General features: G+C 39.7%; 1 protein-coding gene across 5 annotated transcripts; it reads left to right on the top strand.

The window, feature by feature from the left end:
• The first annotated feature begins 523 nt into the window (after window positions 1-523).
• On the top strand, window positions 524-24,139 carry ACOT9 (acyl-CoA thioesterase 9). 5 transcript variants are annotated; one of them, XM_021552949.3, is made up of 16 exons: window positions 566-966; window positions 2,307-2,398; window positions 4,026-4,052; window positions 6,943-6,988; window positions 10,591-10,761; window positions 10,850-10,887; window positions 12,903-12,986; window positions 13,561-13,664; window positions 14,461-14,534; window positions 16,567-16,634; window positions 17,566-17,677; window positions 18,726-18,816; window positions 19,959-20,044; window positions 20,716-20,803; window positions 20,991-21,141; window positions 21,401-24,139. In XM_021552949.3, the coding sequence occupies exons 1-16, from the start codon at window positions 953-955 to the stop codon at window positions 21,457-21,459; spliced, it is 1,305 nt and encodes a 434-aa protein (XP_021408624.3). In that variant the 5' UTR covers window positions 566-952; the 3' UTR covers window positions 21,460-24,139. The 5 variants fall into 5 exon arrangements, with proteins under 5 accessions (XP_021408625.3, XP_085416060.1, XP_021408624.3 ...); XM_021552950.3 differs by lacking the exon at window positions 4,026-4,052 and having other exon boundaries at window positions 524-966; XM_085559934.1 differs by lacking the exons at window positions 4,026-4,052; window positions 6,943-6,988 and having other exon boundaries at window positions 524-966.
• Window positions 24,140-25,182: the final 1,043 nt, after the last annotated feature.

Below are 25,182 nucleotides of genomic sequence, written 5' to 3'. Positions count from 1 at the left end.
GTCTTGGTATTGAGCCAGGGCTGCCCCTCTGCCACACACCCCAGTGCAGGGCCCTTGTCGTCGCTCTCTAAGTTTCTTCAGCTCCCAGGAATAAAAAAAAAAATAAATCTGATTGCTTGAACTTGTTGATTGTTTGGCTGTGCAAAGCACACAGCTGTATTTTCACAACGTGAATTAGGTTGGAAACGGCCCGAGATGATTATCTAGTCCTACCTGTGACTGAACACCAACGTGTCACCCAGACCATGGCACTGAGTGCCACACCCAGTTTTTCCTTAAACACTTCTAGGGACGGTGATTCCAGCAACCTCCCTGGGCAGTCCATTCCAGTGTCTAAACACCCTTTCCGTGAAGAAATTGTTCTACCTAATGTCCAACCTAAATCTCCCCTGACACACATAAGACTGTGTCCTCTCGTCCTGTCGCTGGTTGCCTGGGGCTGGTACACCCTCCTTCAGGGTATGGCACAGAGTGATAACGTCACTCTTCACGATTTTAAGACTCTTGGAAAATTCCGAGGCTCGCAGTTCCCTTCCCTAGCAGTGCCACCAAGTGACGGGCCGGAGCAGGAGGCCGTGTGACGGCTTGGGGCTCGCCTCAGGCTCCGGGCACAGTGCCCAGCGGAGCGCCGCCAGCCCGCCTTCCTCACGGCACAGTGAAAAAAATGGAGCATTAAAACGAAAAAAATAACGACGTTTATTAAGAGCAAGCCCCGGCAGGGCCCGCCCGCTCTGCCGGGCCCGCCCGACGACTAACGGTGTCCTGCCCTAACCTCCGCCCCGGGGAGCGGCCGCCACAGGGAGCGGGGCCGTGGTGCGGCGATCCCGGGGCAGAGCGAGGGCTGCCAGCTGCGGGCGGCCCGGAGCCCGTGCTGTGCGCGGCGAGCCGCGAGTCTGCCGCGGGAGGACCGTGTGGCTGGGCAGGCCCCGCGGTGACAGACCCGGCGAGCACCATGCTGCCCGCCCGGTAAGGCGGCCCCGCGTCCTGCGGCGCGGTGGGGAACGGCGGCCGGGGGAGATGGCGCCATGAGGGGCCGGGGCGCGGCCAGGGCGGGGCACCCGGAACGGAGCAGCGCCGCGGGCAGCGCGGGCTCGGGCGTGAGGGGCCCCGCGGGGCGCGGCTGCGGCGGGAAGGCGTTTGCTGGCCGTGCCGTGCCGTGCCGTGCTACACCGAGTCCCGAGGCTGCAGCAGTCACAGAGGCGTATCGCCATTCACCTCATTCCTGTGCATACGGGACTCCGCTGCCTTCAGAGTGTTGTGTTGGTTTTTTTTTTTTTTTTTTTTTTTTGTTACTTGGTGTGTGTGTGTGTGTTTGTTTTCCTTTTTACTCTCTTAAGGCCTCCATGTGCATCTGCAGACAGTGAAGGCCTGTGTGTACATGATACATATGTGTAGATAGCGTACACATACATGAAGGGAGAAAGAGAGTGAGATGTGTAAATGGCCTTGCTTTTCTGTTGGTGCCTGAGGACCTGCCACCTTTCCTTTTTTTGAGGTGGAACCCTAGTCCTGGAGGAAGAAAATGAAGGGACCAGTAATCCATATTCCTTGTTAGGCTGATGCTGTGAGCTGTCACCAGGGGGTTTACACACCCTCTGTGTGTTTTGTGTTACCACAGTTATGCTTGCCTAGAGGAGTAGTGCTGGCTAGTTACCTTGTAGAATAATTAGTGAATTGTGGGTGGATTGCATTTTCTGAAGGGTTTCATGCTTGTCCCTTCTTGCTTAATGGTTATGGCTTTGGAGGAGAAAACCAGGCTTAGCTGAACGGGACTGCTTGTGAGATCTTGTGAAATCCTTTTCGGTATATTCCTCCTTCCACTGCTATGCACACCAGCCAAGTGCAGGAGAAGTGCATAGTTAAGGTCATGGATGATTTCCTAGAGGCACATGGATCCCATCTGTGTTAAGATGCTACAAGGTAGAAACTAGTGTTGAGTCTAAATTGGTTGTCTCAGGGCATCTGAATAGTCAGTGAAGAGAACAATTACTACCAGTGAAGCATTCTTCTCTCTTGTATTTAGATAACGAAAGGTGTCAATTGGAATTTCAAGGGGAATGAGACCCTTGTTTGCACTGGAGAATCCACAGCATTAACTGGAGTTTTACCAGCATTAAGGGCACCTCTGTTGTTTTAGTAGCAAGTAATTAGTGGAACTGTTGAACTGATAGTATCTAGTTCTAAAAATCAAGCTGAAAGTAAAGACCTGTGCTTCTAAAATCACCAGCATAAATCCAACATTAAATCCTAAATTATTTTCATGGGATTATTTTTAATGACACTAAATTCTTCTGCTCTGCCTATAGGTTGTGCATCATGAGGAAGCTTCCTTCTGTTCTGGCTAGGACACTCACTTCTGGGACTAATGCCTCCCCAGGGCTTCCTGACATGTCTGAAGGTAAGGTAGATGGCTGTGCTCTGGAAAATTTAATGATGTTAGTGAGGAGTTTATTTTTTCAGGTGGTGTCCCTTCATGTATTAATATGGTTTGGATAATGAACGTGCCCTTGTCAGCTTGTGGTAGAAGTGTTCAGGAAGCAGCAGAAAATCACTGTGTTTGGAGGTGAATGGCACAAATATGCATAATCATTGAAACTGCAGATTGAGAGGCTCCTCTGGTTCTTCAGCCTTGGCAGAGCTTGGTTCTTTTCTGGCAGGATAACTGCTGCTCAGCTTGGGTCTTGATAGAAAGTCCATGTAGTGCAGATAGGTACAATGAGACTGAAGAGAATGGCCAAGAAATGGAGAATTGAGTGGAAATAATGCTGTACAAAACTTTTAATCTGTCAATCCTGTTAATTTTGCAAATTTGTAGAAATCTTTTAGTCGGATCAGCAGCATTGCCTCGTGAAACTGCTCATGTCAATAGAGCTTTGTGTTGAAAGTTTGTTTCAATGCTGTAATAGTAATAAGCTATAATGCTCCTGTTTCAGAAGCTTTTAAAAATATTTTCTTGCATTCTAATCCCTTGTGCTTTGAAAAGGGCAGGAGGAAAAAGGCTGGAGCCAGGCATAAGTAATTCCTTAATGGAGTTCTGCTTATTTCTGAGATCTTTTTTCCTTTGAAACAGAAGACACCAACAGTTACTGGTTATCCAATAAAAGAGAAAATGAGGGTTATTTGTTGTTAGATAACTTATTTTCATTGTTGTTAATAAATGGCAATTTAGGAAGTTGAAGGAGTGAAACAAGGATACATGATGTTGCATACTTGCAGATTGCCTTGAGTGTTTATTTGAATATTTTAAAATGATGCCATCTAGAAGGCCAGTAAAGACAGTGAAACTGAGGTCATCCTTGTACCCCAAGGGGTACTAATATTTTGTGGACTACAATAACTAAACATTTGAGATTCTGTTTCAAAATTGTTCAAATTCAAAATTTTGCAGATATGTAAACTATTCTACTGTTATGTAAACTATACCTTCAATTTGGTATCCATGCTTTCACAAAATACCCAGTATTTTCTTACTAGTTTTCCTCATGCTTCCTTTTCACAATTTCTTCAATTTGGTATCCATGCTTTCACAAAATACCCAGTATTTTCTTACTAGTTTTCCTCATGCTTCCTTTTCACAATTTTGGGTTCCCATTGTGAATGCCCTCACTTCTTCCATGGCTCTCCCAAAGGCTACACAGAGCAGGACTTCATAATTTTCCTCTGAAAAACTCTCATCCCACTTCCTTAAAAATGCTACAGATAGTCTTTCCAAAGTTAAGTGTTTGTCAGCTGTACATGGTAGCCCCAGGTTTGAAGAACTGTTTGGGATTACACTGGAAGCAGACACCACACAGAGTCAATAGTCAGGGAACTGGAAAGCTGGCTTGTAAGGAAAGGACAAACTGAGTTGAAAACTAAAGGACACTGACTGTAAATCAGAAATAGATTGCCTGCAGTTACTAAAATTAAGGAGCATGTGCCTAAACAGAACAGAAGCAGGTAGAATAATCAGGTAACTCCTTATTTGATGTAAATTGCATTGTTTCTTTTCATTGTTAATCTAACCTGTGTTTTGTACTCCACAGGACAGTCACCCATTCATGTGACTAATGGTGTGTTGTGGTAATTTGTACATATTAAAATATTATAACACTAAACTTACTCAGCTACTGTTTTTCCTTGCTTTAACACTGATAAAAATAAAGTGCCATCATTCTTCTCTGTTGCCTTGTTTAAAGCCCCTTTGCCTTTGGTGAATGGCCCTGGTCTTAATTGTGGCAGTGTTGCACTAAATCTCTGTCAGCACACTCTGTCTACAGTGCTAGATAAAACGTTTCTAAGAGGCTTGTGGGATTCAAAATCTCTCACGGCAACAACTCCTGCAGCACTTGGCATCATTTTAGACATTTGAATCTGCATCCTTCACCTAAGTCCAGGCCAAGCTGTGTACCAAAGCTGGTGGTCTCCCTGAACCTGGATGCAGCTGGGGAGGCATCAGCATGAAGGACATGGATCTCACTGGTAGAGATGGATGCAGTGATCTTGTCCAGCTGCCTTCCTCGTATCCTTTTCCACAGAACAGTGCAAATAAACTCAGACCCTGCTGCTCTGGCATTGATGATCCACTGATGCCAGTTTAGGAGATACTGTGCAATATGCTATTGTGAGCGTGATGGAGAGGTCCCATATGCTATAACCGTTTTGCCAATTAAGACATTTTCCAGATAAGAAAAGAAATAGCTTATAGATTTTTGTGCTTAATTTTCTTACTTAAATTTCTGTTGTTAGTTAAATTTCTAATATCTAGAAGAGCAGATAGTCTTCCCAGGAGGAAAAAATAGGAAAAGTTAAAAACCGTGTACTTATGAACCATAAAATGGACTAGATTTGGTTTGACAACATTTAGAAATGCTTTACACTTTGTCCTTTTTATTGTTAAGATAAACATCTTAATATGTTATCAGCCTGGAAAATATTTATTTTTATACCTAAAGCTGAAATCAGATGTCTTAAATGGGACTAGTAGCTTGTATACAGGTTTGGACATGAGATTTTTTTCAGAGCTTTTTACCTCTTTAGAGTTGAAAAGGAAGATGAATTTAGTTTAAGCAAAGATAAAGTGCTGTTTATTTGCTGTTCATCCCAGCACAGTCTGCACACTGTTGAAAAATTGAGGTTTTGTGTTCTAGAAGCTGTAAGTGTTTCTGCTAACACTGTATTGATCAAATGCATGCAATGGCAGCTTCACAGGTGGAGTATGAGTAACAAGAAAGTAATACCTATTCTGTAAGCAAGCCTGCTGCTGCTTAGGGAAAAAGGAATCAGACCTTCCCTGTTTCTGAAAGAAAACACCTCTCAAGATTTTCAATCAGTTTCTTTCCTTCAAATTTTTTTTCTGTTCTTAGAATTAGTAGTAGAAGTCTTCTAATGTCAAAACATGTTTTTAGCCTAATTTTGTAAAGAAATGAGGCCTAAGCAATCTATTTTTTGTCTTTGTCCACCTATCTTCTTGTCTTCCTGATCTTCCAGAACCTTTTGTTGATGTCAGCCAAAGCAGATGAGCCACCAGTCTCAAAGAGAAACATATTTCCAAAAATTTTGTGAAAATTGGCTTCCAAATCAGAGATCTGTTAGGGTGCCAGAGCTGGTGCTGGGGTCAGCCACGGACACTGGTGTTTGCTGGCTGTTGGTGAGTCACTGGACCCATGTGCTGGCTGCAGTCATTTCCTTGCCTGCCTCTAGCTCAGGCTGGTGCTTCTCTAGCAGGCAGAGCAGAAACAGGCTGGGAGTGTAGGGACAGGGGCTGAGGGTGCTGCAGGGGAAGGAGCAGGGAAGGGGAGGTTTGGGGTATAACAGTAGTGGTGGTGTGGGGGGACTTGGGCAGAAGCTGAAGTGACTGAGGAGGAGGGGAGCAGAGCTGAGCGGATCTGACTGAGAGAGTGGAATGTGATTTCAATCCTAGGAATTCAGCTAGGCTCCTCCAGGGTTTATAGTCCAGCTTGCTGAACACTGTGAATACTCTGACAGGGGATTTAGTTTGAAAAATGCCAAGCCTACTAAAGAATCAGTTTGTGACTCACCAGCAGCCTCTTTCAATTTTACCATGAAATTCTGACTATTTTTTGGTTGCTCTTCCTTGATGTGTCCCTAACATTTGAACCTCCTGGTATAAAAGATCTTTGTATATAAGCAAGGGATCCCTTCTATACAATTCTCAGCTTCTATTCTGAGCTTGGGAATTGTTGCTGCTTGTTTTCAGATGTTTCTAAATAGCCAACATTCACCAGCCATGGAGTAGTTTGGTAAATTTGATGGGAATTTAGCACACTTAACAATCTCATCTGAGAAGGAATAGAAAAGATGCTTATGTAGATTATTCTTGAAATTTAGGAAAAAATTGTGCAGAACTACTATTAACTCTGAGAGTGAAACAGGGCCAGAATAAATTGTACAGGCCTGTCTTCAGTGTCTTAACACTGTGTTCTTCCAGAATGCTAAAAATTTGGGCTATAAAACCCTGCTGGCAAGAACCAGTCTGCTGATACTGCCTGCCTTTGTGGGTGGGATTATTTAATTGGTATTCTCCTCATTCCATTTCCCAGCTGCACTGTTCCCTTTTATGTTCTTTTATGACTTTCTGATTTGTGTTATCTCCACAGTTTGTGTTTAGGCTTAATATTTTCACATCAAAATTTCCCAATCTAATCTTGATCCATGCTGTCTTTCAGCTGTTAATTAGCACTGGAGGTGACTGCACTAACAAACACTCGTCGTTGACTATGTGCAATAAGCTATGGCATCATTTTACTCAGACCATTACTGTGATATGCCTACTAACAGCAGCAGAGAATTTGGCCAAACTTTCATTTCTGGGCTGCTATTTGCATGAATTTGCTTAAGCTTCCTGTTCTGGGATGAGGATTGTGCCTTTAACACTAAACAACCTCATGTTTATCACTTGCATAATTAAGCTTGATTTGCTTTGATTTTTTTTTTTTCCAGTGCGGAGCAAATTGAGGGATATAGTGGGAGCATCTACCAACTGGAGGTACAGTGTGCATTACATGCATTTTACTTCATTTTTGAAACCAGCATGGAGCTAAGGGTTGTGGTAGTAGAAATTAGCAATAGTTAGCTTCCTGTCAGGGGAAGTAAAAGATCCCACTAAAAGGTAATTGATAAAAAGCTTCTGAATTGATACCTCGTGGATCACAAATTTCTCAGATTTCTCTTAGAAACAAATTATCTGATCTTGGTACTTACAAGATTGTCCCACTAGTTTTAAATCCAGTGGGAGTTAGTAGCTGTAGAGTCTGACTGTCAATCTGTGTTGCTGAGTTATCTCTAGGTGGATTGCCTACATGGTGGGTTTATCCTGCACTGGTTTCAGAGGTAGCTGAGCTTGTTCATTATGTACCAATGAATGGCACCTGTGTCTCTTTGGAAAATTGTCAACTTGGGATCTGCCTCTTCTTAATCAGGAGCATCTGGAGCATTTCCTTTGTTCCCCTACCTTAATTTTTGATTAATTTACATATACTTTAAATAATTGCTGGTTTGGCTTTATTCAAATTACTTTCCTCCCCATCCATTACATTGAATAAACCAGAATTGACTGTAACCCTCTGCTGTTACAGTCTGGAAAAATCAATTTAGCAGTCTGGAGGAATTACTCATTGCAGTTTGGTTGGTCCCTTTTTTTTTTGTTAATTTTGGCTGTGTTTGCTGAGCTCTTTTTTCCCACTTTGTGCAGTGATAGGGAACTGAAGAAAGGCATGCCTGGGTGAAGTGTCTGATGTATCCAGGCCTTCTGACTCAGTTTATCTAAACACAATTTCAGTCATTCTAACAAAAATGCCTGAATATGGGAACCTGATTTTTGCTTAGTAAGAGTAGTGTCTAAGCATGAGAGGGCTTGAACTTTTCATCAAGTCAGCTAGAAACAGCTCTAGAAATTGTTTATGAAAAAACCTTTCCCACATCCCTAAATGGCTGAGGAGGAATGATGCCATATAGAAATGCCATTGGAAAACTAAGATTTTAGAGGGCTCTGGTCAAGTCTGATCTTCCATCTGTTTTTTTTCCCCACTGCTCCCATCCTGGAGGGAGAGCAGACTGAGGCCAGGATCACCAGAGCAGTGTTTTTCTTAGACAGGTACTTCTCTCGTGCTGTACAAAATACAGCAGAAATGCTTTGCAGATTAATTAATTCTTTAGCTACTGTGAAGAAGTAAAGCCAGGGAGATCACAGATGGGAGTGCTTGAGAGTGACAGGTTAAATACAGGGAGGTTGGGTGGACATGGATTGTGTAGCCTTTGAGAACTCACTTTAAAAATAGAGTGACAAAGAGTTGATACATGCAGAGACTGAACAGCTGGGAATTTAACTGAGTTAGGCCACAAGATGACTGAAGAGGACAAATCTGAGGAACAGCTTGATAGGGGTCCTGAAAAGGGAGCTGGGGAAGGACTGATGGACACATATCTGAAATGCTGGGAGAGGAGAGGAATGCATGTTGGAGGAACATCTTTAGCCACTGATTTTGCTAAAAGGAGACTTTGGTTTGTGATTTCTCTTGTAAAGGCCAGTGGCATTTTGTATTTGTTATGAAAAAGAAATATCTTGCTTATGTGTTTATTCTGTTGTTGTACTTGTAGTTAAAATTATTAATCTGTTCATCGTTAAATGTAGTCTAGATGGAGTTGTGGTTATTTCAGAAATACATAAACATTCCTCAGAATGTTTAGGGCAGGTGCTAGTTAGTATTTAGATGAATTATTGTTACTGTATGACTAGTACTGCAGTGTGTAACAGTATTTGTCTGTTGAAAAATGTTACTGCATTGAGCCTAATACTTCTGCGTATTGAAGAGTACATTCTGAAGTGGAAGCCAAGAAGAATTCTGCTGCTGACCTCAGAGGAGCCAGGATGGAGCTGGTGAAAAAAGAATATAGTTAAATTTTTATTGTTAGGTTTCTCTATGTTTGTAGACAAATTGCTGATTTACTTTCTGATTAATTTCTTTTAAGCCTTTCACTGAAAGAACTTGGAAAAAACTTCTTTAAAAAGCATTAAGATGCATCATAAGAGGCTCTTGCATCTTTCTTTAGTCATCCAGTAATATTCCATTTCTGTTTAGTGGCATAACTTAAATAATTAACCCTCTGCAGGAGGTTGTTATCTTTCTGTTTCCTCTAAACTGCATGGTAATCTTGTTTCCCAGCTGAGGTAAACCACATCTCATGTTTAAAACAAACAAGAAAATGAAACTAATTGAAGTTTTCTACTTGACTTTCATTCTTTTTGATCATGGATTATTTGCATTTCCCTGAAACTTATTAAACAGAAAAGAGGTAATATAAATATGTTGAAACTTGACTTTCTGAAATAATACTCAGCCAAGTAGGTCTTCATATTAAGTGGTTAATACCCAGAATTCATCCCAAGTCAAAACTTAAGACAAAATATTTTTTTTTGTTGAAATGGTTTTATGTTGTTTTCTTTATGTCTTCTTCTTTTTTTTTTTTTTTTAATTGGTTTTGTTAAACACAATGTCACTGAAACCTTAGCAATGCAGCAAACACAACTTGAAGGAATGGCACACATCCAGAAATTTACCATTAAGTCTGGTTGCTTAATGTTTTATGCATGCTCTTTCTCTATGGAATGGATCCATATTTTTGCATACTGCTTGGCTTTATACCAGAACTGTTGCATGTTTAACCCTTAGCTTTTTAATAGATGGGTGTTGATTTTAGGGATGTTTAGAATTACTTGCTTTATTCAGCCAGGTTGCACTTTTAAGGGGAGGGAAGTTCGGAACAGGTAAGAGAGCGTGTTGGGGAGGACTGTTCCATCTTGCAGATACCTGTGCAAAGAATCAACATGGTAGATTGGAAAGAAGTGACAGTAAGCTGGCCCCTTCTCCATTGTGAGAGTTGCAGCCCCTCTGACTTGGTGGTGCTGGAAAAGCAACTCTGAAGGAATTGTTCTCCCTTTTCTGTGTTGTTTCTTTCTGTAACTTTCTGTGATTTTAAGATGTCTGTGTAGGAAGAGAGTAGGTTTGTTTTCTTTGTCTTTGAGCTTGCTGTTAGAACTGACACTGCAATGGGGGAGCTCACCTGTGGATGATGGCAAATCTTAGCAGATTAGTTCACTTGTCATTAGGGGTAGCCAACACTGTGCATCTGCTTTACTTCTTGTGCTAGCCAACACTGCATCAACTTTACTTTTTGGGAGAGATTGTAAATTGATGGTCAGTCCTTTAAAATTGGCAGTGTGGAAGATTTGTGATACTGTAGCTCTGGAAGACATGAATATGTGCAAGACCTCATAGGTTAAATTATGTGTGATTTGTTGTTTTCAAGGGGAATGATTTTGGTAGCCTTCAGAATTAGATGCGTTTTGTTAATCTCATTAGTGTGAAGTGTGTGCTTGCCACTTGTACACAAACTATTTAAAAAATTTCTGTAATAGTCTTAGCATCTCTCATTTTGTGCATTTCACGTTCTTTTCAAGACGCGTTCACTGTGTCTTGCTATTTCTACTACGTTTTGGTTTTAACTTGGATAATCTTTGATGTGACATCTTTTAGTTAAGGTTTCAGTTCTCTTGTTGCACTTCAGAATAAAAGTTTTTTTTCTTACCAGGGATCATGTGCAAGCAATGCAAGAAAGAAAAGCTCTTCATACTTTACTGGCAAAACGGCAGGAAGATCTCCCTCCTAGGAGAATGAAGGATAGCTACTTGGAAGTTATTCTGCCTCTAGGAAGTCAGCCTGAAATAAGAGAAAAATACCTGAATGTTCACAACACTGTAAGGTAACAAAGCAACCGTGTTACACCTACAGGAAATTGTTAACTTTCTGTTTGCCATGTAAGTATTTAATTGTAACCCCCTGTATTGCAGGTTTGGAAGGATACTTGAAGATCTTGACAGTTTAGGAGGTATGTACCTATGCCCTTGTAAAGGCTGCACAAAGTGTGTTTGATTACTGCTAAGTACTGGTGGGTGTGACACAGTAGGACCTTGGAGGGAAACACATAATTCTGCCATTTCAGAAGGGAACGGAAAAAAGAAGACACTGGTAGTGAAAGAGAAGGAAGGATGGTAAAGAACAGATGGAAGCAAAATTATTTGGCGTCTTGCCTCTGTCAGATTTTTAAAGGACCAGCTGCAAAAATAATTTTCCTGAAAAGTGATCCTAGATTATGAATTTGCATTGAGTGTGAACTCGGAGAAAATTTGTGGTGTGCATATTGAAAATGAAAACTTAGGATTTTTTTTAATTGTAAAAAAAAATCTCAACCAAAACTGCCACAAACACCAACAGTTAATGAGATGCAAATATTATAATCTTCCCTTTGGGGAGAAGAGAGTATAATCTGGAAAGAATGTTATGTATCCATTGAGAACAAGTTAAAAACAACTGGTATATGTTCTCAGGTTCTGCAAATTGTTTTTAAGGGTAAAACCAACTCAGTAATTTAATGAGTTAGCTTTCTTAATTTTTTTCTCCTTTTTATTTATTTGTGGTCTTGAAAAGTTCACAATCTTTTTCTTTTGTGTAATAAGTATGAAGTTGTTAATAAAACTGGCAGATACTTTTTCTTAAAACATCACCAGGTGATTTCCTCCTTCATCCTAGTTCTGTAGTTGGTTGGGAGATTTTTGATGGAAGTTTTTGACAAAGAATTAGGTACTTATTAAGGGGAAGTTGTGAATAGAACATATTTTTTCTGTTCCTTCTGAGAGACCAGATGGACAAAATTGAGGAAGGCAGAGAAAGAAATGAATGCATGTCTATCGAGGATAGATGAAATAGCTGCATGACTGATATTTCTTCCTGGGAGGTGGAAGATACTGATTTCAGTATCTGTCCTGAATTAGAAAAAGAGACTTCAGACTGTTGGTTATCCTGCATTGTTAGATGAGATGAGCCTGTTTTTTATTCTGTGCTTTGTTTAATTCCCCCAGAAATCTGTGAAGATCCAATTTTTTTCCTGTGACAGCATAGAATGTCTTTGCCTTGTTTGCAGTCATACTGGGCTTCAGTCAGTTCCACTGGGGATGTATTATTTTGGATTAATCAAGATTCTGTCCCAATTAAATGATGTTCAGGGTGGTCATATTGATACAATAAGTTGATAGGCTTAACAGGTTTTAGAATTGTGCCTTCAGTAAACATAGGGAAAAAAAGATTACTTGGAAGGATAGAGATCTTCCATATCACAGATCACAAAATATTCTGGTTTGGAAGGGCCCTGCAAGGATCGTTAAGTGAATAGTCCATATGGGGACTCATTCTGTCTTATCTCATTAAGTACAGTACAGATACTTTTGATAATGAAGATCTGTGTTGAGTGAAAATTATAGGAACACTAGAAAAAAAACATATCTTTGCAGCCTTGAATTACTCCAAGGAGCCTGTTTACTTGAATGTGCTCCTATGAACAAAGCTAATTAGTTTAAATAGTGCTTTGGCTAGTAGTAATTGCAGTGTGATAAATACCTCTGACTTTTGTTTTGTGCCTGTAAGGCACAGTCTATTTAATCTCCACCTCTTTAAAGGAATCCGTATTTAAAAAGTCCTCAGATGGCATGTATCCTTGGACGGCCTTCATGAAATCAAAATAGAAGCTAGGAAGAGTCTGAAACAGGGAGCTGCAGAGGTAGAGTGGAGAGATTATGTGAGACTGGAAGTCAAGTGATGAGCTGGTTTAAAATGCTTAGTTAAATTTATCTTCGTAGTAAGTAAATATGCATAAAACTGAGATAGCTGGTGCTGATTTCTTTATAGCAATCCCATGTGTTACATACATGAAGATGTGGAAGCTTTGCTTCACATAGTAGGACACTATTTTGTTTTTCCAGGTACCTCTTATGCTTTGTAAAGATGACTTTGATCTGCTCCACTTACGGTTTTGCTAAAGAGCTGGCTCCCTTTTTGATCTCTTCACAGTTCTTATTTGCTACACTCACACCAAGCAGGAAATGCAGCAAAGGTCTCCTTTATCCATAGTTACAGCTCTGGTGGATAAAATCAGTAAGTGGTAATTTAGTAAATAAAATAGTTTCATCTCCTTGTCTCACTCTTTCATCAGCTATTGCCTTCCTATGGTTGTTATTGAGGATACCTTTTTCACTCCTGTTTAGTTTTCTTCATCTTGTTTTAGCTTTGAAGTTTTCTGGCTTTTGTTGACAAGAGTTGGGAGGAGGCTTCTACAGATGCTTTTCAGCATTTCATGTAATTTCCCTTCAAAATGTAACTTATATGGTTCCTGCACTTTTGTGTTTAGTTTTATTTTGTGTGCAGATTCTTAGCTTCATTATTGGACAGTGTTTGTTTTTGTGAGTTGGACCTTGCTTGTGTGGCCTGTTCTGCTGAACACTCCATTGGGTCTACTGTCTGTCCACCTCTCTGCCTGCTTCCTACTCCAAAGTCTGCAGAGCCAGAAACTGCAGACAAGCAGTGAGGTCCCTTGCAACAACTGTCTTTTCTGGGTTGTCTTTGTGTGTGTTGCCACTTTCAGATCACATAAAGGTCCTAGAAAGTCTGGCCTGTCTAGTATTAGTTGTGAGTGATCTGTCTCCAGTAACCCCTAATATTTGTCTTGTAGATTTGTGCCAGAAGATTATACATCCAGACTGTGACATCAAATTCACAGGCAATGTTTCTTGGGTTGGGAAGACCTCCATGGAAGTGAAGATGCACATGCTGCAGGTTAGTTCCTGTGACTTCTCTCTGTCTTACAATGGGCATGAGGTGCTTCAGGGGAAGCATACGACAGCATATAGTGACAGGACAAGGGGGAACAGCTTCAACCTGAGAGAACTGGTTTAGATGAGATAGTGGGAAGAAATTACTTACTGTGAGTACAGTGAGGTACTGGAACAGGTTGCTAAGAGAAGTAGAGATGCCCCATCCCTGGAAGTGATCAAGGCTGGGTTGGATGGGGCTTTGAGCCACCTGATCTTGGAGGGTGTCCCTGCAGGGGGATTGGAACTGGATGTCTTTAAGGTTCCTTCAAACCCAAATTATTCTGTGATTCTATGATTCTGTGATAATTCAAGTAAACAGGTACATTTTTTTATTCAACTGTTATCCTTAAGTAAAGTCTCTCATGTAGAGGCTAATGTTACACCTTTTTGTTCTGAACTCCTTACAGTGCTGGCATTAGTGGCAATTAGGGGTATATATAAAGAAAAAGCTATGACATTTCTCAGAGTAAATGTTAAGTGGATCCTTTTACAATGGCTGTGTTGATTTCCTCCCCTCCCTGCTCAAAGTTTTTAATAAGCATTCAGTAGTAAATGTTTACATTGCACAATTCCTGAAATGAAAGTTTTAATTATTTCCTTATTTTTGACCAATTGTTGGAGGGATTGGAAGGAATGACAGAATGTGGAAGTAAGCAGAATCAACAGTATGATTGAATAGTTTAGGTCAAGTAAATAGCTTGCTAAGCACATTCCCAATTTTAGAATTCAGTAATGTATTTTTTCCCTGTCTCTTTTAGCTACATGGTGGTGATTACAGCCCTGTGTTAGATGCAACCTTTGTCATGGTGGCCCGGGACCCAGAGAATAAAAGGTAATTTGTAGGACAGGAAAAATTTCCTGACTTCTGCCATGCTGAAAATGGCAAACATGGCAGCTGGTTCTGTATGTGTAGAAGCCATATAATGTAGGTGGTAAATAAACCACACAGCTGATGCTTTCTGCAAGTGTTAACTTTCCTGTGACAAACTTCAGCAGTCATGATACCAGGAATTGCTGGTAGTCTTGGGATCTGACCCGTTTTTTAAACAGATTTTACTGTCAATTTGAGTAACTGGTCTGAATGCACACGGAAGTGAATGAGTCTGCCAGAAACTGACCTGCATTCTAGTAGTTGTTTGAATTGATTGAGTTTCAGTGGTTAAATAGTTTTTGAGTGACTAATACCATTAATTCCCTAATATACACTTAATAGGTGTCATCAGAATAATTCAGGTTAAAACTTGCTTGTATAAATAAAATGAAATTGGTAAGTATTCCCAGAGAACATAAAAAAACCCAAAAAACACACTTATTTTGTTATTTTTCTGGTTTTACTTTCTCTATAATTCCTTAGCTATTAGAAGAAAAGGCTGCTCAGTTGCCGTTTAGATTTATGACTCCAGCATCAGAAAAAAATGGCTGTAATTCTTACCTCTTTCCTAGATAGCCTGCCCAAGTAATAAACATTTCTCTGTTTCTAATTAGTTTAAATAATTGCTTGTATTTAACAAAGATGTGTTTAATGAAGGGGTTTTACTTAATATAATTATGTGGTCCTTATAACATTAGAAGGTTTTTCTTCTTCAGACTTTTTCTAAAACCAGTGAACATACTATACATTAAGAAAGCAAAATATATTATGGTTCCCATTTTGAAGACTAATTTTTCAAAATAAGGACATCAAATGTGCTGTAATTACACAGTAGCAGATTGACTGAGGACAAGCCTACATGGACTTGTGCACATAGATGCAAACTTCCATGGCTGTTGTACAAGCTAGCTGGCCACAGGCCAGCTGTATTGTGGAAACATTCTGTCCATATAAGGAGGGTATTTATGTGAGGTCAAAACCCTTCAGAGAGGTACAGGATATGTTAGGTTGGCTGTAGCCCTACAGAAACAGTGTTGTGTGGCTTTGGGACCATAGCAAACTTGCATCTCAGGAGCTTGGGGCATGGCCAGGAGAGCTGATGTAGATGTGTGCTGAGCTGAGGGGAAATGAGCTCTGCGATGGAGAAGGAGCTGGTGATGTCCAAAATCCAGGGGTTTAGCAAACCAGGAAAGATCAGCTTGTTCTAAGAAAAAAGCACCTCTCTGCCTCTTGTTGCCAGCCCAAGTAAAGGCTAGGGGTAGAGGTGAATTTTTCAGCAGGTCTCTGTGTGTGCGCGCGTGTGTATGTATATGTATGTTGTTCTCAGCATTTGTATAAATTTTGAAAGTTAAAAAATAGTAATTAGAAACTATGGGGAAATCAGCTCTTGAAAATAAGTGTTTTTCTTTACTTGTGCAAGTAATTAAATGTTATATAATTAGGTTAAACTTATTTGTGCAGCAAAATAAACAGAAATCTTGTGCTCAAGGCATGTAATGATCTTTGATAAGTGGTACACATGGTAAACAGCTTTTGGCTGTTGATAAGGCTGTCAAGGGAGCATGTAGATTATAAAAACACTTGCTGGCTACAGCACTGTGCTTCTTCTGTTCAAGGAGGAATGGTACCAGTCAAGTTTTGCTTTAGACTATTCTAGATCATCCTGTTTCATTTGCTGAGTTTCTGAACAGCTTTATTCTTGAACAATTTTCATTATAATTTATGAGTAAAATTTTAGCTTCTTAAAAACCATAGACGTGTCACTTTCTCTTTCTTGATTGTACTAGGTAGTGGTTGGATCATTTAACTGCCTCTTCAGACTTAAAGCTAATGTGATAGTCTGTTGGCAGCCATATTTATTTTTATCATATAACCTGAAGAATGTAATTTCATCTTGTACTGTGTATGCAAGCAGAAATGAAAGACTATTACAATGTATTTATGGGACAAATTCTTGTAAAATTTGTAACTTAAAAAAACTTCTTGTCCATAGGCCAGCATTTGTTAATCCACTCATTCCTGAGAGCCCTGAGGAGGAAGAAATCTTCAAGCAAGGGGAATGTATGTCATGTTCCTGGTAGTATGCACATCTGCCTCAGTTTAAACTTAATAGCTGTGAGGAAGCAAAGTTCAGGAGTTCTGCTACTTAGAAATGTTCCTAATTTGTTTAAAATGAGATTTTGGTTCTGTCCCATTTGTGTCAGTAGAGTTGAAAAGCCTGCTATCACATGCTTGGAAACTCTTGGGCTAAACAGACAGACACTCCTGATGTGCCCTGCACACCCTCTGGACTTCTCCCTTGGCAAGATGCTCCATCTGCTTTGTATCTGAGTGCAGCACAGGGCCTCCTAATACTCTGGCCAACTGATCATCCCGTGGTGGGCCTGCAGGACATCACAGCTCCTTATCTGTCTGGGTGCTTATGTTCCTTTTGGAAAGAAACTTAGGAAAAGTGGGAGAGCAGGGGAAGGAGCATATAGCTCCATCCTCATTTGTTTCAAGCTGGAGTTTTGAAATGGAGAATTAGAAAAACACTGAAGACTGAATAAAATCGACAGAAGATCTTTTAAGCTAAAATTTCAGTCATTGCAGCCTATGGTAATGAGTTCTGTCATAAACTTTCATTTTGTACCATTGGCAAAACCTGAAGCTGATTGTTTTGTAGGGTTTCTTGTTAGATATGCTCTGTACTTTGAGGGCAGTACTCAAGTTTTCTGTAGGAACAGTGTGTGGGTGTCATGAAATATGTGTAGAAGTTCTTCATCACTTTGGTGAGGTACTAGTGAACTTCTGCTTTATTTTTATTTCACTGCAGTCAAAATTATAAAAGCTACATTTCTCTTTGGATTTATAGCACCATGCAGCTTTTAACTTACGGAGGAAAAGAAAAAATAAATGGAAAGATGGTTGATTTCAGGTTAAAATTTTCAGAGCCATTGTTTGTTTTTTCTTTGAACTTTAATACTATTTGTTTTTTTTTTTTACTATTCAGTGAACAAGTTGAAGAGGGTTGAATTTAGCACTGCTTCCTTACTGAAAATGGCTCCCACTGCAGAAGAAAGAAACATTGTGCATGACATATTCCTTAATACACTGGACACAAGGCAAGAAGGGGAGGGGTGAGGGAGAACTGACATCTTGTGAAAGAGAAAATTGCCTTTTGAATGGGTGCTCGTAACAGAGTAGTCTGGAATAAATGCACATTTAAATTCTATGGTAGTTTATTTGAAATGCAGGTACAAACTTTAATATGACATCTGCAGCTCTTAGAAAAGTCTTCTGTTGTTCTAAACAAGCTGTTAGGAGTATTTTTGAGGAAAAATGGTAATAATGTTTAACCAGATAAGAGAATGGAATGTTTTTTTTCAGTCATGACTAGCACAATTTGTTTTCTGCCATGATATCTAATTAAAAAAACAGTGAGAGCAGGAACTGGTCACCTTTTAACCAAATAAACTTGCAATGTGTTTTAAATACAGTACCTGACAACGTTATTTGAGGGAGTTGTTAGCATGCTTCTCTTATACTTGAGATTAGTGTGAAGTCATCTGATACCAACAGTGATAGAACAATGTTTCATTACATTAGTGCAGTGTTGTATTTATGATAATTTATAATTTCTTTAACTTATTAGCCTATACAGTTGTTATTTTTAAAACTGTTTACCAAAGGCAGACTTGCTTTCTCTTAAAATTAGCGGTTGTACTTCTGCCTAGGTTTGAAAACTTCAAGAACTGTCTGCATGTTTGATGTATAATTATTCTATTAGCTCACTGTGTGCTTTTATTTCCTATTATGACTTAAAATACAGAACAAGGCTTTTCTGACAAAGCGTGCACTTTGTGATTGATCTTTTCTTTCATATACCTATCTCAAGCCTCTTCATTCACATAAACTTGTACATTAGCAAAAGTTTTTGAAAGATCGTGTGCATAAATTTATTGCAGTAACAAATCTAAGGACAGCTTTAGAGAAGGCTTCAAGGTCAGCTGGAGCAGTGTTTAGTGGTAACACTTCTGTTTTGGGTTTATTTTGGTGTTCTATATTTTTGTGGGTTTTTTAAGTATGTGTCTGCATTTGCTATTTCTGCTTTTTTGGCTTGCTGAATTCTGCTAATTCTGTGGACTGTGAAGTTTATTGTCTCTTCCAAAGGACAGTGAGTTTCCGGAGTCGTAAATTGCCACCCAATTCAGTGTGGATGGAAGATGCAAAGCTAAAAGGCCTGCAGATTTGCCATCCTGAGGTATTTTGAAAAATATTAATGAATTACAGAAAGTTAAACTTAAGTAATTTTGAGAGGGAATTTTTACAGGGATACATAGTGACAGAACAAGGGGTAATAGCTTTAAACTGAAAGAGGAGAGGTTTATAATAGCTATTAGGAAGAAATTTTTTACTGTGATTGTAGTAAGGCTCCGGAACAGATTGCCCAGAGAATTTGTGGATGCCCCATTTCTGGAAATGTTCAGAGCCAGACTGGATGGGGCTCTGAGCAGCCTGGTCTACTGCAAGGTGTCCCTGCTTATGGCAGGGAGGTGGAGCTAGATGTCTGTAAGATCCCTTCCTGTTGTCACAGGCCCCCAGCTAGGTAATAATTAGCATTGACTCCATGATTCTCAGAAGGCTGATCTATCACTTTATTATACCACACTTATTAAGAAACCCATTGGCCTTACAGAAAATCACAATCCACACAGGTGGACCCAATTGGTCCTTCAATCCAAACACCATCACCAGTGGCCAATTAAGAAACCACCCTTTGGTAAACAGATCTCTAAAACACATTCCATATGTGCACAACAACTGGTGCAGCAAGTGAAGATAAGAATTGTTTATCATTCTTTTCTCTGATCTTCTCACAGCCTTCCCCAAGACAATGCCTGGGAGTTGTGCCTGCTGCTCTCTGTGGAGAGAGAGCTGCTGCCACACATTCCAACCCAAACCATTCTATGACTATGGATTTTTGCCTACAATTAGTCAAACCATTATTTGTTTGGCTTCCGCAGTCCTTGCAATTTAGAACCTAGTTTCTTTTGCCAGGTTTTTGTTATTTGTATGCATTACCACAGCAAAATGGACAATTTTTAATGACCTTGTTTTCTTACCAGACTGTTCATTCTGTGAAAAGAAATTCCTTTGCGAAGTGTTTCCGAGAGTTTGGCCTTTGGTTGCTGATACAATTTTAGGTTGTTATCTTATGCTATCAAATTAGTCAGATGAGCTCCTATTAAGTAAAGTTGCCTTGGACATTTTGAATTTTACTTACATATTTCATTAGTGCATTTTATATATTCAGGTGTTGGGACTTAGTTAAATACTGCGAACTGAAGTGCAGACTTCAACACAAGGCTTTGAAAATAATTTGGTATTTGTTTCTGTGTACAGGAACGGAACATCTTTAATAGGATCTTTGGGGGTTTTCTCATGAGAAAGGCATTTGAACTGGGATGGGCAACTGCTTGCAGCTATGGGTGAGTTGTGGACCTGCAATTTTTATATAATCCAGAGCATTTTGCTCATACACACCGGTTGGAAACCCGAGCGAACCAACTTAATAGCAATCTGAGCTGAAAAAATTTAGATGTCTGGTAGAATTGTGCACTGTTAGTCTGTTAGTGCGCAGTGCTGCTTTATTTGGAGCATCTATCCTATTTACAAAGAAATTGGCATCTTGCTCCCTGGAGCTTGGGTTTTAAGCATTACTTGTCAAGACAGAAAATACATCCATTTTCTGTTTTCTTTTATCTTACCAAGCTATTGAGATGGACTTCAAAACCATATAACATACTCATTATATTAAATAATTATTACATCTTTGCATTCAGTACACAGGAGTGGGTTCTAAACTTCTTCTGCTAACTGCTTGAGCTTAGGAAGTATGATTGGAGTAATGAAGATTGTCTAGAAAGTCTAAGTCATAAGATACAATAATGGTGCAATAATGTATCCTTAGAAAGTGTGTACTTCACTGGTGTGAGAGATTTCTTCAAGTGATGACATAACTCCTTACAGTTCCTGCAGCCTCTGTTTAAGAAGAGATTTATTCTCTAGTAACCTTCATTAAAATGCTGACAAGTAGATATTTTTTTTTTGCAAACATCCCTTATATTCTTGAGAAGAAATTTCTCTTTTGCTTCCTCAGGGGTTCCAGACCCTTTATTGTATCTGTTGATGATATCATGTTTCAGAAGCCAGTCGAAGTTGGATCCTTACTACTGCTTTCTGGACAGGTAGGAATTGATTTCCTTTTGAAAAGGAGCAGACCTTGTCTTTGCTGTCACCAGTGTTACTCACTGGTAACGAGCTATGTGTTATGAGAGTGTGGGACTTTTCTTGTTTAACGGTGTAATGAAATCTGTTCCAGTTTTCAGCACTGGTGATAAATTACAATCTCTAACTCTTGTTTTAATTGTGTAGGTCTGTTACACAGAAAAAAACTACATCCAAATTCGAGTACACAGTGAAGTTTACAATGCAAATACCAGGGAGCACCATACTACCAATATTTTCCATTTTACATTTATATCAGAAAATGAGGTCCCACAAGTTGTACCTAAGACATATGGAGGCAAGTATCCCATTAATATGTTCTTATCATAATTCTGTAAAAGAAGATTAATTTGTTTCTCTTGGAACACTGGTCATTTTAATAGATGAACTATTGGCATTTAAATCATTCAACAGGACTTCATGGCAAGCCACATAGATTTTATGCTTTGATGATAGTGTGGATTACTTCTTCCTTTTTCCAGTCTGTTAAGTTGTAGTTGCCCAGTATTGATACTAAGGTACTAATGTGGTTCTCTCTTTTCTCCACTTTATTTCAGAGTCCATGTTGTATTTAGATGGGAAGCGGCACTTTACTGCAGTCATGAACGAAATGTGACAGGCACTGGGTGCTGCAGCAGCAGTGCAGCAGCATGCTGTCTTGGCAAGAGCTGTCACTAGAGGTGGCTAATGGACAGGTGCTTGTAATACTCAAAGAAAAACCCAACAACCACACAAAACCAAACCAACCAAACCCAAGCTCCACACCGAAACCTGTCTTTTCAGTACTCTTCATGTATTTCCATATATTTGGATTTTCTTATTATTTACTGCTAGAATTTGCTGAAATATTTTACATGCCAGTGCTAGGAAAAGAGGCTGAAAAAATGTGATTTGAGGCTTTGGATAGATTTTCTTTGTCTACTTTGAGAAATCTCATTACAGTCTTTGCTGTCTTGTCACCATCTGCTGTCTTTCCATTAGTAGCTCTCCTTTGTATTTCCCTGATAAGGGATAGAAGTTCTGTCAGAAAAAAGGTGTGCAATAAGTGGATACACACAGGCAAGGGAGTTTGACTTAAATTATTGTGTAAATTAGGTTAAGGATCATAATTCTTTTTTGAACAAGGACACAGGCATCTAAGTAGCAGCTGAGGCTCAGAAGTTACTAGTGTGTGCACAATGGAAAGCAGGTGTTTCCCATCTCTGGGGATTTTATAAAGTTATTACAACTTCTGTTTGGATGGTTTTCGTGTTCCCTTGGGAGGAAACTGATTTTTGCAATGAAAAGAGGTGGCTAGATGGTATTTTCTGGCGCTCTGTTTGTGTTCTTGCCAGTCTCTTCTAATTTTTTGTTTGTTTTAATATGGAACTGTATATTCCTTAGTGAATTATTTCTCATGGCTTGAAGACTAGAGGTCAGACTGGTGTGACTGGGTGGAACTGGGAAATGGTGTTGTAGAACAGAACACTTTGGTTTGTTAAGGACTGGGAACAAAAAAGGTAAAATGCTGCCCAAATGGTAATGGTGATGTTTGGTGCTGCAGTTAGGGGTCCTTAGAGTCTGTGTTGAACAGCTCCCAAGTCAGCTGCTAAATTATGGGATCTTTATCTCACTGGTACAGCTAGAGGACAATCTCTTTTTCAGCTGGATTATTTATCTCTTCCCTTGGTGGAATGAAGTGCAGTATGAGTATTGCACAGCTCTAAAAGTTGTCAAGTTTACCTGTGAAGGACAGAGAACTTCCCCAACACAGAGGGGACACCATGGTGGCCATAACTATGGCAAATAAATAACAGGAAGAGAGTGCTTGGTACTGAAGTGCTTCTGATGTAATGGAGAAAGTTTTGATTATCTCTAATTTCTAGCACAAAGCCCAGTTTCTTGAAATCAGGAAGCTGAGTGGATAGGAGACATAAATTTTTAGCAGTATGTCATGAGCACAAAACTGCATCTCTGGTACCTCTCATCAAGATTGATGTCCTAACTTATCAGGACACCCAAAGAACAGTTGGGCTCGGGTTAAACAGATGAAATGTGATGTCTTGCAATACAGAAGAATGGATTCTGGCTTTCCTGTGAAGTTTAAAATATTTTCAAAAGAGGATGCAACAAATAGTAATATGTCAATCAGCACAGATGCATGAACCACGCTGATAAAATAAAGTAGCATGTTGAGGTTCTATTTCTGAGTAAGAAAGCCTGAGAAAGTCACAGTTAGGAGCAGTTTCCTTTGGTGCTAGGATGGCATGAAGTTCATGACCCCTAGCAGCTCTTTGCTATTCCTGTGAGAAATTGCAATTGAGCATTGTAATAGTCAGCATGTTACACATCAGCCTTTCCTTCTTAAGATTCAGCTGCTGTATTGGGTAAGTTAGATGGCTTTCCAGAGGAGGTACAGGGTTGTGGTCTGATCCAGAACAGATTCTTGCATTGCTCTGATGTTAAGCTCTTGGTTCCTTCTATAGAGTTTCTCTGTACAGTCACACTCTAGTGCTGACTCAGCTCTATGACATTCAAATCTTAATGATTATGGTTGTGATGCTGTGGAGATAAATTGTATTTTCTGTGTTCTTCCTTTTTAAAACTGACTCTTATCAGACTGACCACACAAATAAAGAACTGAAATTGTATCTCGGCTTCTTCCCCCTTGTTGCAGAGATCAGTGTCAACTGTTAAAAAATAAATAGGAAGGCAGGAAATGAAAGGATCTATTTCAGAACTATGTTTTACTCCTGAGTACCTGCAGGTTTTTATCACTGACCCAGTGATCCTACTGGGATCACTTTTTTATAACACACATAAGTTAAGGGGATGCCAAATTCATTCTCTACTGACTTTTCAGCTGCATTTAAAGATGAATTTATCATAATTTCTATGATAATTCAGCCTTTGGGAAGGGGTTGGAGAGAAGAGGTAATAGAGTATGGAGGAAGGTGTGACATCAGAACTCTGGACACAGTGAAGAAAATGAATGCCACAAATGAAGATGCATAGAAGAATTGATGTGTTATCAAAGTTCATGATAACTTAATCACATCCCACAATGACAGATTCAGAATGTATGTGCAGCCATACAGAATGTGTGTGTATATGCACATATGTAAAAGATATATGCTTTTCAGTTTATTGCTATATATATGTACTCATGTATTTTTCACTCTGAGATGGTAACTCCAAGCTGTCACCCTCTCTGGTATCTTTGTTCAAGGATATGCATGCTGCTTGTGCCTTTGTGTGTATGTGAAAAAAATGTTCTCAGCTGTCACATTTAAAATTAAAATATTTCAACATAGTAATTCATGTTGGGTTTATGTTGCAATTTATATCCAGCCTGTCACTGCTGTAGGTGACTAACCATTACCACAGAAGCCTAAAGGAATTGCTAGAAAATATTTTTATTTATAGTAAGCTTAACTATATAATTGATTGACTGTGGCTCTGTAGCAGGAAGCAGATGTCTGTGCTCATTGTTTCTTGGAATACAGTGAGGAGAGGAGCAGGACTGCCTCCCCTTACCCTTTCACTTAATAGTGATATAAAAGGATATTTCTGTGGAATTGGGTGAACTTAGTGCCCAAAGGAATGCCATGTTTCAAATGTTTTTGTTTTTCCGTTGTTAAAAAAGTACTAAAATTACTCAAACTCCATGTAACAGCTTCTGATAGCCCTTTTTCAAATAGGGACCATTCCTTCCTGCAGCCCTGTCAGATTTCACAGCCATGTCACATTGTACAGCACTATGGAAAGAAGTTTGCAGGAGCTGGTGCAATGTGGGCCCTAGAGCAAGAGTTCTACTTCAGAAACCTGCTCGAAACTCACTGCATGCTCAGCTGGTTTTACTGCACATCTGGTCCAGCCTTTGGTGACACTGGTTTGATTGCTGACCCTGCTCTGAATACATTCTTAACTAGGCATGGGAGAGATAATTTCTTCATGGGCTAGGCACAAGCTAACAGGAAGATAAAAGGATAAATGCTCAGCTTTCATTAAAGAGAAACTGGGGACTCCTTTTGTGGAAGGTGTAGTTGGATAACCAGACCTGCACAGAAAATACACTGGAGCACTTCTCTCTGCCAGCAGAGATCCTCATCCCTGCAGGGCTCCTGTCCACGAGGCTGGAGGCACTACTGGGCATAGGCAGGTTGGAAAATACCTGTAAGATTAGAGTCCAATTGTAAACTTAATATCAGTATAGGCTCCCAGCAATGTGGTGTTTATTTTTTGGATATACTTGAGTTTGCATAGGAAGAGATTCCTGTGGGCTAGGAATGGGCATAACCCAGGAAGGCTGCAGAGGGCTACATCAGCTAATAACATCAATCTGTGCCATTATTATAAC

Source organism: Lonchura striata, chromosome 1, assembly GCF_050655825.1.
Source record: "Lonchura striata isolate lonStrDom1 chromosome 1, ASM5065582v1, whole genome shotgun sequence".
NCBI classification, from domain to species: Eukaryota; Metazoa; Chordata; class Aves; order Passeriformes; family Estrildidae; genus Lonchura; species Lonchura striata.
The sequence above is the reverse complement of the archived record's forward strand: the minus strand, read 5'-3'. Positions and strand labels throughout refer to the sequence as shown.

Coding starts and splice junctions, on each gene's coding strand:
- ACOT9 (XM_021552949.3), top strand. Junction 6,989..10,590: donor GGAGCATCTACCAACTGGAG/GTACAGTGTGCA, acceptor TTTTCTTACCAG/GGATCATGTGCAAGCAATGC. Junction 12,987..13,560: donor AGCTCTGGTGGATAAAATCA/GTAAGTGGTAAT, acceptor TTTGTCTTGTAG/ATTTGTGCCAGAAGATTATA.